Source organism: Osmerus mordax, chromosome 2, assembly GCF_038355195.1.
Source record: "Osmerus mordax isolate fOsmMor3 chromosome 2, fOsmMor3.pri, whole genome shotgun sequence".
Lineage (NCBI taxonomy): Eukaryota > Metazoa > Chordata > Actinopteri > Osmeriformes > Osmeridae > Osmerus > Osmerus mordax.
In genome coordinates, this window is record NC_090051.1 from 12,345,353 (window position 1) to 12,361,412 (window position 16,060).

Here is a 16,060-nt window from a genome sequence, read left to right on the forward strand (position 1 = left end):
TTCTGGGGGGAGGGTCCAGGTATTGGGGCGTGGGAGAGTGCCGGGAGCATTACCTGGGGTGGAGTCCTGGGACACCAGGGCAACAGTGGCAGGCGGTGGGTTGAGAGCCCAGTGCAAGTTTCTCCTCAGCTCTTGTTGGTCCTCGGTGTGGACCAGATCATACACACTTTGGTGCATGACATCCGTCTGGGGGAGGGGGGGGGAGGTTCAAAATTATTGCTTCAAAATTATACATTCAAAATTTGCTTTTAAATTGCAACGGATTCAAGACAGTGTGACAGAGCCAGGATTTTTACAGAGGAGATGTGCAGAACCATCAACTAGAGTGGACTGCAGTTCCCTGTGGGTTGGTTGGGCTTATTTACCTGCGTCACCCTACACACTGGCCCTGGGCCTGGAGCCACGATGCTGTGCTGGGCAGAAAGCTGCTGTTCGCTCCCATGGCTGCTACTGCTGGTCACTGCACTAAAGGCCATGCTATTAATAGTCTCCTTATCTCTGACCACCTCTCTCTCCCTCTTTGTTACTGTCTCTCTCCTGTTTCTCTCTCTATCTCTTTCTTTGCCTCTATCTGTCCCTTTTCTCTCTCCATGTCACTTCGCTCTATTTCTTTCTATAGTTATCTCTATCTCTGCATCTCTTTCTCTGTCACTTTCTCTCTCCGTCTCTCCCTCTCTCTCTCTTTTTCTTTCCACCAGCTCTCTGCACCATCAGGGGGTCTGTGTCCAGACAAGGCCCCCTGACCGCTCCCAGCAGACATGGCACGCAAGCCTGGCCCTGCTCCATTCAGAGGGACTGATGTGTATTGTGTGTGAAAGAGAGTTTGTGTGTGTTAACAAACTCTGCTGTCATTGTGTATTTGGTAGATTGTACTGATCTAGAGTGTCATGTGCACTACTACAGATCATACACCATGCAGCAGGAAGTGTTTGTATACCATATGACTACAGTTAGATTTCCTGGTTACAGGCTCACCAAACAATAATCCCCAATACACAACTAAGAAAGTGGACTATGATCAGGATGAAGTGTGCGCATATGAGTGTGTCTGTGTATGGTATGGGTTTGCTCTGGGTACGTTTGAGTTAGCTAGGTCATACCATGTTAGGGAGTAAGACCCAGTATAAGCTGGGAGAATCCCATAGCACCAGCAGATTATCTCTTTATGGAACACCTCCCTGTTGGTCCTGGAGTGTTAACCCGTGGTCAAGTAGGGCTTCATCATGACTAATCCACAACTCCACACCTCAACATTGGCCATAGAGCCTGAAGAACACCACTATATAAATGGTAAAACTACACCCAGATCAGATGGGTATAATTATACTGTATATTCATGGATACACTTGATTTACACACTTCTTGACAACAACTAATATGATTTAGAGTGCATGTACCCTTTGCGCTGAACCTCAATAATAGCACAGCACTGAGATACAACATGTGGAAACATAACCAATAACCAAAACCAGACATTGTTGAGGTAGATCATGAAATATAGTGCATGTATCTTTCATAAGCAGGTGTCAAGGCAGGATTATCCATATATGTGTTTGCAAACTTTGCATGTCGAAGGCTCTGACCTAAGGGGATTAACGTTATTAGTCAGTCAAGACCCCAAAGGCGATCAAGCTGTCCTAACAGATGCCTGTTTGTCCTTTCTGAATGGGGGAGATGGTCTGAAGCACTTGGTCATGCTTTAAGGGGCTAGTGAGTGCTCAGTCACGGGACCCCCTGGCCCACCCCTCACAACCCCCTCCTGGCTGGGGTGGGCTACAGAGAGAGAAGAGGGACAGACAGTACCTGGTGAAAGCCCAGATAATCCTGGATGGTGTGAGAGGAGTAGAAGATTGTCCCATCTGCGGTGACCACCAGGACAAAACCATTCAGAGCCTATGGGCCAAACATATGAGAGCAGAGGAGACAAAGATGGAGGTTAGGAGAGCACGATAGAGGTCAGGAGAGAGGAAGGGACCAGAATAGAGGTTAGATCATGATTGAGGTCAGGAGAGAGGAGAGCAGGATAGAGGTTAGATCATGATAGAGGAGGAGAGCAGGATGGAGGTTAGATCATGATAAAGGAGGAGAGCAGGATGAAAGTTGGGAGAGAGGAGGAGAGCAGGGTAGAGGTAAGGAGAGCATGACAGAGGTTAGGAGAGCAGACGACACCAGGGCAGAGTTTTGGAGAGAGGAGCACGGTCTGTAGAGATCTATGGACGAAGGGACGGTTCTAAAACCGGGCTATACGCCGCTTCGAAACATAAGCTGTACAACCACAAGAAAACTGTAAAATCGGGTTACAAGCCGTGGGTTTATTTCCGAAAAATACGGTAGTTAGCAGAGAGGAGGGAGAACATGGTACAGGTTAGGAGAGTTAGGAGACCAGGAATGTTTGATTCATATTATAAGCATGTGTCATTATGTTGTCAAGGCCAACTGGGCTGAAGTAGAAGGATAGTCAAATTAAGGGAAATAAGAGATTGTATTAGTCCCTCATCGCTAGTCTCCAAATGGGAACAGCTGGTCCTGTTTCCACCCCACTAAACACTCCAGCGCTGCTCCCCCACCCCCCACTCACATGGGGACATGAGTTAGAAAACAAACAAATAAACAGACGTGCAAAGATATCTGCCTCATTTACACAGGACAAACAAAGGGGTGGCAACCACATCAAACACACACACACAAGCCCCTTATACATACTAAACACATGCCCACCCACACTAATGCATGTATACAGCAATGAGAAACACATACACATCTGTACACACATACACGTCGCATTACTGCGTTCACCCACAGGCTAACTGGTGAGTAAGACTGATGACGTAATGCTGCTCTTCCAGCTTGTGATTCACCTCAATTATCTCTGGCCCTTTCTTTGTGTAAGCTGTACAACACAAACAAAAATATTAAGTTTGATGTTTTACCCTAATAACCAGCATTATTACTAGTCTAAACATCTCACATGGACCATTTACCATCATCTACAATTTTAATGTTCCCTTTTCAAGGCTTCAAGGCATGCCTGCTGTTATTTAAAGAACATTGCTATTCTGTAAAAAGTGTTTTTATTTTAGTAACACCAACAGGCCCCGAGTGTCCAACTCAAGTAGCTGTTATATTTTCTGGATGCTTTAAACTCACACATTATTCTGTCTTGTATTCAATCACCATTGAACAGCTGTGGATCTGAAGAGTCCTCTTGTTCTCAGCTGACATTAAAGGTGACATGACATGAAAACCTCACTTTAGGAGGTTATTTAACATTAATATGAGTTCCCCCAGCCTGCCTTTGGTCCCCCGGTGGCTAGAATTTTCGATCGGTGTAAACCAAGCGCTGGGTGTTCTTCTCCGCCTTTCAGAAAATGAAAGCTCAATTGCTCTGTTTGAAAATCTCCTCTTTCTTACGTCACAAGGAGGAAGGTTACCTCCCCTCTCTCTGCTTTGCCCGCCCCAGAGAATCTGACCCGCCCATAAGAAACTGAGCTACGACCGTGCAAGTGTTTTTATCCTCGAGAGACATCATGGCTTGCAAACGAACGAAGCATTACATTTGCTCAGTTTGGATGTACAAAGGAAAACAAAAATCTTTTTACAGTTCCTTCATCCGAGCCTCTGAAGACCCAGTATCTTAATTTTATTTTCTCTGGAAATGCGCCTACACAACTTCTGTTGTAGGCGCATTTGTTTTGTATGTCTGCGCCAAACACTTCAGACACGACTGTTTCCTCAACTTGAGCTAATACAAAACTGGCCTTGCTGAAATTAAATTCTGGATCAGTACTAACTCTCCTTCGTCCAGCTACTAACCTCGGACAAGTTAATTAACGCTATATCATTTTGTAGCTTTACTGTATATGGTTACCTAGCTTGCTACCCTTAGAATGTGGCTGTAACATTAGCTCTGCAGCTAACAGCTGAGTTACTGTCGCTAATGGAAAGGTAGATAGCATCAAGTATGTGTGAATACACATGCTGTAATGTGAGTGTTGTACACGTCTTTGTTATTTGGATAACCGTTCTGCTGTTGGTGTTATGGCGCGCGCGATATCCGCCTTTCCCCTCATTGAAATGAGTATGTACCTCTGCAAACCAGGGTTATCAGATGAGAATGGGCAAATTCGAGGCATCTTACAGCAACGGGGCTACAGCCATTGTAAACATTAGCGCATGGTGCCGCCCCTCCGCTCCTCATTAGCATTTAAAGCTACAGACACCAAAACAGCGCGTTCTGAGGAAAGCTCCTTGTGGGACTGCTAGTAGTGGCTGTAATTCTGCACCAAGGCTGAATTTCGGGAAGGAGACTTCTGATACAGTATTAGGGGACCACTAAGGCCTATATAAAATCATCCAAAAACAGCATGTCATGTCTCCTTTAAAGTAATTTGAGTGATCATAACCTGGGTCTTACTGACCTGCACACCAACTTACTGTTACTGACACTTACTGACACATACTGACATACCTGAATGTAGTTTCTAAAATGGAATGGCTTTTGCTTTGCAGGATGCATATAGTCCATCTCAGTCTATTTGTAAGTTATTTGTAAGAGACTATCCTTTATCCAAAATATAAAGCTATACTTCAGAATTTTCTAAAGTAAATTCTCAATTAAAGCTGCAAAAGATAACGTTACAAAATAAATCATACTACAGAGGGTACAATTTCTGGGAAAATTGTGAGGTGTGCTTCTGTCAGTTGCAGCTGGGGCAGGTTTTTATTTATATTTTTAACTGTATCACCACCAAACCTATTGTTTAAACTAATATCAAACATCCAAACATTTGGAGAATTTTCATGGGTGTACTTACATTTTACAACTGATTTTTCTGTATATTTTATGCATATGCATATTTATTTATGAAGACAGAAATTGGGAAATCCTGTGTGAAAATGGTCTTAACCTATATTATGACTTAAACTTCCCTTTTTTCACTGAAAAGATCTTACCTATTGTACCTTTAATACATTTAGGCTATTTTGCTCCCCTTCACCTCTGAATAATTCATTTCCTCACAGCTCCTCCATAATTTACTACAGAGGATCTGAAGTGAACCACAGCAAAGAAGCAAACTTAGAGTCAAGTCAGAAATAGGTTTCAGTCAGTTAAATGTTCCACAGTTGCTGTTTGAAGTTCACTGCCTGACCACCTTAATTTTGTAACTTATTTTTAACAATTTTTCATGTATTTCTTTTTTAATTTGTTCTTCTTCTACTTCTTGTTCTAAATCTTCAAAATTAGTGTTCATGCTTAATTAGGAACTCATCTGGGAGTTGTAGTTCTTATCATAATAATTAAACTACCCTCCCAAGGTGGAGATGGCTGCCAGACAGACAGTTTCTTTTCTCCTGGAACGCCAGTGTGGAATCCATTGGGGGGAACTGGACTGGAAAATTAATGACTCCAGCAAATCCAGAAGAGATTTGGCAGCCAAGAAGCTCTCTATAAACTTTATCATCAACCCTGTCTCATTGCTGAGCGTTACAACTGCTCAGCTCACCACCTCAGAGCTGTTATCTCTGTCAGAGCTCATCTATACAACCTACACACATACATTCCTGTCTACATATCTGATTTACATGCTGTCATCTAACTAACCTCAGACAGAATATCGATCTAGAAGGTAGGATTGTGTTGTAATGGTTTACATTTAGTCATTTAGCAGACGCTCTTATCTAGAGCGACTTACAGTAAGTACAGGGACATTCCCCCGAGGCAAGTAGGGTGGCACGGCCGGGAATCAAACCAGCGACCTTCTGATTACTAGCCCAATTCTCTAACCGCTCAGCCACCTGACTCCCTACATTTAGGGAGATAAGTAAACACAAGTTTATACACATGGTACTATGTTGATTTTGATAGTGAATAGATGTACATTTACAGAGATTACAAGAGACCTAAAACTTGTGTGCAACGAAAACCGAAACCGTACCCTCACTGACTAGATATAGGGATGCGGTTAGAGTGAAACAGTTGAATTCCATACTCTATTAATAAAAAAAGACTATCTGGATTGGAAAAAGTCTCAAATACGCATATTTTTCAATGTAAGCTGATCTTCTGTTGATAACCTTGGTTCTGAGGACATGCTGAGCCATCGTTTATCTGGCTGTATTTTGCTAGGTCCAAACGGAGATCAGCTGTTTCGTCCTGAGGGCTCTGACAGCAGCAGACTGACATCCACTGATAAGCTTTTCCTGAGCTCGTCCCAACCCAAACAGATTTCATCCCAAACACAAACATGAAAGTGGTCCAGACACTCAGATTAACATAGTTCCCCAGCAGCTAAAACATGTCATTAAACTGTTGTACCTACTAAACAGAATTTAAATTTGATGACAGCGTACAATGATCTGCACATCCATATGTACTGTAAATGTGCTAGAAGTCAGTTGTCAATTTATTTTTCTATAGAATATTTGTAAATTACATTTGAATCATTCTAACCTGAGTGCAATGGGGGACATACTGTACATCTATATACTGCATGTTGGACTTAGTGAGAGACAAGATTTGATCGTAATGTAGTGCATAAAACGGGAAGCGATTGTGGGGCGTTTGCGGACCTGTGCAAAAACCATATTTGGTTGTTTTAGGTTTTTTTAGGCAATGTAGGCTACTTTGTTGCCGAGCAGATGCCACGTTTGTTGCTAGGTCCGTAAAAACGTTTATTTACCTCTGCAAACTTTCAGGAGGTATATAAACGGATTTATTAACTTTTGAGAACGTCTTCTGGACCAATAGGAACAGCGTATTGGTCCAATTATTACAGTAGTATATAAGAAACAGGATTATACCACACACACACACGTATATATGTATATATACACACACACACCTGCAGTAACAGTTCTCCCTCGGACAGCCATGTGTCTGTCAGCCCAGGGGCACTGCCATTGTCTTCATCTCCTCCACTGACTGGCACCCTGTTGCTAGTGTGGTTCTGCAGGGCTACTGTCGATTGGAGAGAGCAGAGAGAAACAAAGAAAGGTGGAAGGAGAGAGAAGGAAAGGATGGTGGGGGAGGGGAGTAGAGAGTATGTGTGTGTGTGTGTGGGGGGGGAACAGAGACAGAGAGATACTTTAGTCCTGTAATAATGTTTGCAAAGCACTGCTGTGAATGTCAGAATGCTTTATGTTTAGTAGATTAAACACACTGTACTGTTTGTACAGCAAACTCCCAGCTCATCAAAAATGTATCAAATAACATATTTTAGACATATTCTAGACTCAAATAACATATTTTAGATACCATCGGCACATTTATGAACTAAAACACCAAAGACAAATAATTCGTATGACTGAGACCTGACTGTGTGGTGTACTTCTGTGTTAATCTCTTGATATTTTCAGGGGAGTGACTCACTTCACTCTCAAACTCTCTTTCAAACCTGAAATATCATGCATAGATATCATATTGGAGTAAGTCAAAAAATGTGCAAGCAGTGATGTGTCAGCACACTAGGCAGTCATTCAGAAACAATGCCCATCCTTAAATATCCCCTTTGTCCAACAACAGTGAATAACCAATGGAACATCTGTGACACACAAAGGGATTCATCATAACTATGCACGCTGTGCAGAATGTGACCGTGGCAGAATTAAGAAAATACAAAATTGTTGGAGAAGCACTCAGAGAGAATGAGAAAAAAAGGTAGAGTGAGAAATGGAAAGTGATGGTGAGAGGGATAATAAGAGAGATAGAGAGACAGTAAGACAGAGAGAGAAAAAAACAGAGTTACATTAGCACTGCATCAGAATGAACTGAGGTGACTATTCCTTCAGGCGTCACTATATTTGCACTTTGCAGCTCTCCAAGCTTCACTCCACTCTCTCCTCAGTCCTCTTCCTTTCCCTCCTCCCCCCGACCTTCCCCCCTTGTTTCTGAGTCTCTCATTGGCTGTTGCTCCAGGTCCTCTGGTTCCAGCTGTTCTATAGGGAGTCTCTTCTTTCCATGTGTTGTTGCCATGACACTTCACCCATTAATCTCTAGAAGCTTCTTCCTCTACACCTTCCACAGGCATGGAAGAGTTAAGAAAGGGATGGATGAGAGGGACGAGTGATGAATGAGATGGATGAGAGTGACAAGATGGATGACAGGAGGGATGGATGAGTGAAAGGAGGCATAAGTTAGAGGAAAAAGGGATAGATGAGAGGAAGAAGGGATGGATAAAGTGTAGAAACATGTTCACTTGAGCATCTAGAGATGTCCTACATACTGTACACTGCCAGAGTAGATGGTAGAGTAACCTACAGTATCCATAGTAAATGGAGATAAAGGTCATACCCTCAAACTCACCCCTCAGCTGGACATTCAATAGTCAACCTTCACCATTACTGAAGTAGGTGTAGATATGTTTAGGCTTACTATCTCAAGATAACTGTCAGTTCTTTAAAATGGCAGTGTTTACTGCTTTAAAAGATATGTAGTGAAATACAAAGACTCATGGTTGTGTACATACTGTAAGTACATGTGTTTAGTATTGAGACCTGGGCCTAAATAGTTTCAGCTACTTACATTACATTTAGGCATTTAGCAGACGCTCTTATCCAGAGCGACTTACAGTAAGTACAGGGATATTCCCCCCCGAGGCAAGTAGGGTGAAGTGTCTTGCCCAAGGACACAACGTCATTTGCATGGCCAGGAATCAAACCAACAACCTTCTGATTACTAGCCCGACTCCCTAACCGCTCAGCCATCTGACCCCGCCGACTTGAGTGCACTTGATTTGTCTGTAAAAACACCAACGGATCAATCACAATATACTTTATCATAATTGATCTTTGGAAAACGAACATGGTCGAAAAGATCTTTGTAAGTCGGTTTATATGAATAGCACTTGTGTCTGAGGCCTACAAAGTCTTTAGGCTTTAGTTAAGTGGGTAAACACTGGTTGGACATAGTCAGATAGTATATAAGATACAGGTCCAAACTAAATTATATTTAATATTCGTAGTCTCCCATGGAATATTCCCACATGGTGCTATTTTAGTTTGACCTTGTCACACAGTAGCACCCACAGCAAGAACTTATGTCACCATGTCGTTGTCAAGCCTTTATCACTTGACAAGTCACCTAATGAATCTATTGAGTTGTTGTGTGATCAATTCAGTGAGGGAGTCCAACCGGAGCAGATAGCTTGTGGAATGAAAGGCCAGTTGGAGGGGCCGATGATGTCATGAGAAAAGGACGAGTGGTCAGTCTCGTTGATCTCTGACCCCCATTCCAACACGGCGCTGTGACCCATCACGACCCTTGACCCCCTAGGCGATATCTTGACATGATTGGGTGAATGGGCTTTGCGTCAGGTCCTTTTGTTGTCTGTCAGGGCTGACATACAGAGGGGCAGGAGGAGATTAGAGGGGGGGCTGAGGGGGTGAGAGGACTGGACACCTGGGGACGTGGTGGTCTTTGTGTGGGTCAGGGACGTGGCTGGTATTTCCTCACACCAGACTCCTCTGGGTGTGCTCTCGGACCCTGTTCCCATTAGACACTCTACGTCAGATTTGTGTGTGTGTGTGTCTGGGTTAGTGTGTGCGAGTATGTGTATCAATGCATGTGTGTATGAGTGTGTCTGTGCACATACCAGTGTATGTCTTTAGTAGGTGTTAGACCATGAGCAGTCCTATCAACTTATATGCAACATTTGCCAGTACCACTACAACACAGAGGAAAGAACCATAGCAGGACAGCACCACATTACCAAAGCACTATAGCAGGACACGACCATAGCAACACAGCACTATAGCAGGACACGACCATAGCACCACAGCACAATAAAAGAACAGCAGAACAACATCACAGCAGGACAGCACCACAATAGAACAGCACCACAGCTAGGGTGACCACCTGTTCCGCTTTGCATTTTCACCCCTTGTCCCGCACGTCACATATTGAAAATGCTGTGCGATACAACACAAAGCGGGACAAGTGGTCACCCTAACCACAGCACCTCAGCACAAGAGCAGGATAGCTGAATGTGAACAGTCCGATGGGCCCGAAGGCTTATGAACTACCAGCTAGACTACAATTGACTGTTATCGATTCCAATGGTGGGAGGTCAGTGCACATTGTACTGTCTCTAACATGGGCTCACAAACTCATCCGTAAGGAAATACATGTATATATACTGTATATGCACTCTGTAGTACACTGGTGAAGTTCCTGCTATGTTGTCCCCCTCCGTCACTTTTTTCACTGCTGAACTTGTGGATGAAAGATAACTCAGATATATCAAAGTTTAATATTTTGACTGGACAGTCTCTCAAAATGGCCATCGTTTGAAAATCTGGTTCATGTTTGAGTTGACTCTGCTACTATTGTTTCCACTGGAGTCTCATCCAAACAAAAGTTAATATGTGAACTTCTGACATACAGTGGAATGTAGCTCAAGTACAACATAAGATCATCTGCAGCTGGAAAGGCAGTGAAGATACGAGGGGCTTAAAGCTGCTTTAGATCGGTGGGGAGTCCATATATGAGGAAATTCACCAATAATACGCTTTCAGCTTAATGCCTCAGCTGGGGCAGACCTGCTTAATGAAAGAGAGAAAGAGAAATAGAAAGACAGAATGAAAGAAAGAAAAAAAGACAAAAAGAAAGAAAGTCAAAAAGAAAGAAAGAGAGATTATCACAGAAAGTAGGTGTGCTTCACCAGGCTTCAGTTGGCAGAAGCAAAGCAATGCATGTAATAAAATATTTACATCCCTGTCCCCACCACATACACATGGAATAATGGAGCCCAGGCAGTCCCCAAAGGGATTTTTACAGTGAGTTGATTTGAACAGGTTGGCTTTGACAATGCGCTTGTCTAAGCGCAATGGAGTCTCACGTCCACCGTTAGGGACTTCCACGCTTAATGCAAGCACGCGTAGCGGGAGAGCGAATTCTTTTGGCTGATTTGAGCGAAAAATTGTTTTTGGAGCTTTATGTAAAACAAACGAACATAGACGTTTTTTCACTTGATAAAACATTGTCTAGTGAAGGTAATTACGTTTACGTTTCTTAGCCTGATTTTCCATCTTTATGATGTCTCTACTAGCTAGCTTTCGATCTGTCAGTATCACTGTTGTGTATAAGCGGCACTAAGGGCTGCATAAACGTTCATTTGGAATAGACCAACCGTCCTGGGGGAAAGGGGGGCCGGCCAACGGTGTTGCTGGCCAACCGTGTCGATCTTCTGCCGAAATTTTTATTAGTAGTAAAAAAAAATATAAGGCAAGCGGCCCTCCGGCCCAGAAGTGCTTCGGCCCATCGGGAATTCTCCCGGTGCTCCCGATGGCCAGTCCGCTACTGGTTAGGGGTCCACCCTACACAAGCCCTACCTCTGAGAAGTTACCATCTCCAGAGGGTTGTCTGTGTTTAGCTCTGATTTAAGCTTTTCCCATTTTTCTTGTTCTACATCTGAGTTATGAGTGGATGTTTGTTCACTCTTCCCTTCACCCTTCCTTTTAATGTTCTGGAACTCAAGTTTCCTCCGAGTCTTCGGCAATTGCTCTAAATCTGTTCTTTTAATCATTTATCATAATGTTAATCTTTGATTATCTGTCAAAAAGAAAACGTTGATATGCTTAGAAGGCTACTGAGTAGTGATGCAAAATCCTGATGACCATAACAAAAAAATGCACTTCTAATCTGCAGCTATTGTTTCGATTTATTTTAATATTAAAAAAGGTACTACAATTTCCCCCCCATTCTCTTTCGCTCAAGTTAACTAGACAGTGTTTTTTCAATCCACAACTTCAGGAGAAGTGGGAGTGGCCTGGCCTCTGACCCCACCCACCTCATGTACCAGGTCTGGGGTTTGATGAAGCAAATCCGACAAAAAAGCAGTGACCCTGAAAACCTGACATCTTGTGAAATGGGCCGATGCACTCCGGAACTCTGCCAGGGGGTTGGGGGCAAGTTAAGGATTTGGATAGAAACAGCTCTGGCGTTTGTGTCAGCATGTTTGTGCTCAAGCGTGTTTAACCCTTAGTGCTCGGGTCTGACGTGGAGCAGAATATGGAAACTGCTGTTGGAGCCACTTCAGGGGGATTCACATCTCAGGCACCAATCAGGTTACCTCACATAGACAGGAAAGGAGCTAACACCACACAAGACATCCCCTCCATCCCTCTACCCCTTCCCAGGGCCGGATTAACCATTAGGGCAACTGGGCACTTGCCCAGGGGCACATTACATCTAAGGGGCCCTGGACAATGTCAACTAAAATGTTACATCACGTTATGAACGCAGTCCTAACTTTCCTTAATGTGAGTACTTTATTACAACTCGTTCGATCAAAATGTTATGTTAAATCACGTCAAAAACAGTGTTTGTGTAGTCTAGTAGCCAGTGCCGCCGCTCCCATAACGCTCACTACGCGCTGTGCGTAGGGCACCAACTCCTGAGGGGGCACCAAAAAATAGCCAACTGAAAAATCATCATAGTTATAATACTTATAATACCGATATTATTTTAGTATAGAAATATTAGACACGTATATTACAAAACAGGCAGAACAAGAGATGTAGCCTATTTAAATGCTCACAAAAAGTTACGATGGTGCCCCCCCCCCCCCCCCCCCCCCAAAACAAAACAAATAGGCTACACACTCAACTTCCCAAGCTCGCTGTGGGTGCCCTTCCCTCAGTGGGCTGACGAACTTTGACAGTAGGCTAGGTCAACTTTTCTAAAATGGGCTTAAAACGATAACAGGAGTCAAGGGATGGAAAAAAGAAAGAAATAGACTGCGAGATGGTGCCCGTGCATCACTTTCAGCCTTAGGTCAGGTTGGGCTGGGTACAACACTTCATCATGCTTTTCTAAGATTCATTGACGTGTCGTTTCAGTCAACTGTGATCTCTGGCCCAGTACTAGTCACAAAAGGGGCTTTGCCAAGCCTGGCCTTACTCTTTAATCTATAAAAAAGCCCCACATTTCAGACACTGCAAATATTTACCACTTGTTTGACTATTTTCAATTTGTCCCATCTTGCTATTTACAACGGGATTAGTCAGGGATGTTCTGAGTGCTCGCTGTCCTTTCAGTTTCCTGCCCAATCCCAGCATGTGACCCGGATGTCATGTGACTCTGGGATCATGCTACTGCACCCGAAAAGGCACTTGTGGCCTCTGTGAGAGAGACAAAACAAGAACAATAACACTGCCAGACACAGACTTAGGTTGATTATCTTCTGTACTTACTATTACACTATTTGTATTGTAGGTTAAATGTTTAGAAGAGTCTGCTAAATGAGAATTTAAGTAAATCCGGAACACATACTACACATACTAATTTGGGGTGGGAATCTTTTGGTACCTTACAATTCGAATCGATTCTTGGGGTCATGATTCGATTAAAATCGATTCACGATTTTTCCAAGATAAAAAAAATATATAAAAAACACACACAGACCTTTTTTGATGAACATTCTAGAATTTTCATTCGTCAAGTTTGGCCCTTGAAAGCTTCCGGTTTCAGACGCGCGAATGATTGTTTTGATGGAAGTCAGCTAGTTTAGAAGCATAAGTGAGCAAGTTACAGTGGCAATTTTTTTTTTAAACAATGTCAATTGTTGCTGTGTTTGGCTGTTCGTCGAGATTGGGGAAGAACAAGTTGTCAAGTTTAAATTTCCTATAAAAACGGGACAACGAGATGACTGGGTTGCTGCTGTAAATAATAGCTTGTTGATCTTTCAATAGTAATAATATTGGTGGAAATACCGTTAGAATCGCGTTGGTTTTTCATCGTTGTTTCAATATTAAATAAGGGTGCAAAATGCTGATGGGTCAACATCTGACGTTGGTTTAATGAAATTAGCGTTGAAAGCGGAATGTTGATTCAGCATAGTTTCAATGAAGTTTGCTATCTGGGTTAGTGCTTTAAAAAGGTGGTTTGGGGTGCCATAACTTGTCAAGGAAGGGAAGTTCCAATCATGCCTATATAGTATCAGTGGCGATGTGTCCTGGCTTAGGTTACTGAAATGAATTTGCGCAACAGGCAAGGGATCCACCTGAATAATAAATATACTTCAGTAGAGAACTCGGTTGTGGATCTGACACTGCATGCGTAGTCCTATGGCTAACTCTCATATCCACCTGTTTTTTAACCCTCGACCATACACTTGGTTCAAAAATGACAGGTGGGTGATGTAAAAACAGCAGATCATATTCAACATTTATCGGTGCGTTTATTAATTACTACAATTTCACAGCAGTTATTCCACAAATAACCGGCAGATATCCTACCCGCACACCTCCCCGACCGTTGCATTTAGTATGCAGGCATCATAGCTGGTCTAGGTCTTTTTAAGTCGTCATGTCTTAACCTTTTAAGAATCCTGTTAAATTTGCCTGAAAACGCCTAAACAGCATACCCAAAGTAAATTGGAAGCTGTTCTTGAACCATTTGGAGTACATGCATGTAAATGATCTCTTTTGAAAGCTGACACTCTGAAGTTATGTCCCCTGTTGTCAGGACCCCTGTCAGTCCTACTAGTGTTAAGTAATAGAAGCTTGAACACAAGGAAAGTGAAAATTTCTATTTCCGCCTAGATTTTGTTTTGAAAACAGAGGCCTGAAGAGGCCTAGAGGTGGTAGGTATTAGCTGGAAGACTAAATTGTACCACAGGTTGAAGGCTTACCCAATTCAAATCAAAAGTCAAACATAATACCACAATATATTCATATTTGACACATGTTTTTATAAGAGTACATCCATTCATTTTCTAAAAGGGCCTTTTGGAGACTCCAAAATGACCCTTTGTAACCAAGGTCAAATACTCAGGATAAAAGGTATTATTTTTCATAATTGTTATCTCTAATGAAAGGTGGTACTTAGAACTATCATATATAATAGCTAAATCCCTAATTAGTATTACTGAAACACAAAAATTGAAGCATGAACACATTGGAGTGCTTTATCTGATTCCCAGGATTGGCGCACAAAGAAAACTGATTGCGCAATTACCATATTGCGCAATCGACTTTTATTTTGACGGCTCCACAGACACATACAAATGAGGTATTGGCATTTTCAGCTAGCTTTCAGCTACAAGGCTAACGAGCTCATTTCAGAGCCAGTCGAAGCCAGTTCGAGAAATTTGTTTAGAAAGAGTGTGGGGGGGGGGGGGGGGGGGCGGGGGGGGGGCAGGACGCACAGACCTAATTGGCTTTAGAGGGCTGTCAACGGGGCATGGAAGCTCCTATTGGGTCAAACAAGGTGTCAATCAAAAGGGGAGGGTTCAACGGACATTTTGATGCCTTCATATCGTAAATACTCTAGAAAAAAAATAGAGAAAAGAACACTTTTATGTGAACAAGTTGTTTCTTCCGTCGGCTAACTTGCATAATGAAACAAAGGATAATGGCTATTCATGAACGTAAAACATTGTATTTGGACGAATTACTTTACATGGTTAGATACTTTGAACCCTTGAGAATGTACGCAGATCAAGTTTTGATGTGTTGTTTGCATACCTGGACGACACAGAACCTTTGAGGGTAAGTAGAGACGTTTGGCTTTGTAAACAACACCAAAGTGGTGACTGGACAAAGACGTTGACTAAACTTGTTGTTGTGACTCGATCTTGAAATGGTTTACATATCTACAAGCACAAGAATCGTAGCTTTCCAATGAGGTATAACATGTGTAGCGTCTAACAAATATATTTGTTAGAATTTAGTGCGTCGTAACTGAGGAAGGGGGGGGGCAGCATTTTTGTATCGCGGGCGAAACAGGAACATATGTACATTGTTTGTTGACTCCCATTAAAAAAATAGTTGTAGGCATCAGACTTTTATAGGCTCCAATAACCTCTTAACTGACAGTAAACGCACTCTACCAAATATTATTTGGTAGGCTAGCTACTATTTGAAATAGTGGTAGACATCGGGATAGATTTGCTCTAGCTCTACCCAGGGCCGGATTAACCATTAGGGCAACTGGGCACTTGCCCAGGGGCACATGACATCTAAGGGGCCCTGGACAATGTCAACTAAAATGTTATATCACGTTATGAACGCAGTCCTGACTTTCCTTAATGTGAGTACTTTATTGCCACTCGTTCGATCA

At 42.7% G+C, this 16,060-nt stretch overlaps 1 protein-coding gene across 1 annotated transcript in view; it reads right to left on the reverse strand.

The window, feature by feature from the left end:
• The window catches only part of LOC136965912 (aryl hydrocarbon receptor-like), a 43,560-nt gene that overhangs the window by 12,531 nt on the left and 14,969 nt on the right, over window positions 1–16,060 (reverse strand). Inside the window, exons 3-5 of the mRNA XM_067260217.1 lie at window positions 6,843–6,958; window positions 1,804–1,893; window positions 54–186 (exon numbers count right to left, since the gene is read on the reverse strand). Coding sequence (XP_067116318.1) covers window positions 54–186; window positions 1,804–1,893; window positions 6,843–6,958 — 339 coding nt within the window. The remainder of the gene's footprint in view (window positions 1–53; window positions 187–1,803; window positions 1,894–6,842; window positions 6,959–16,060) is intronic.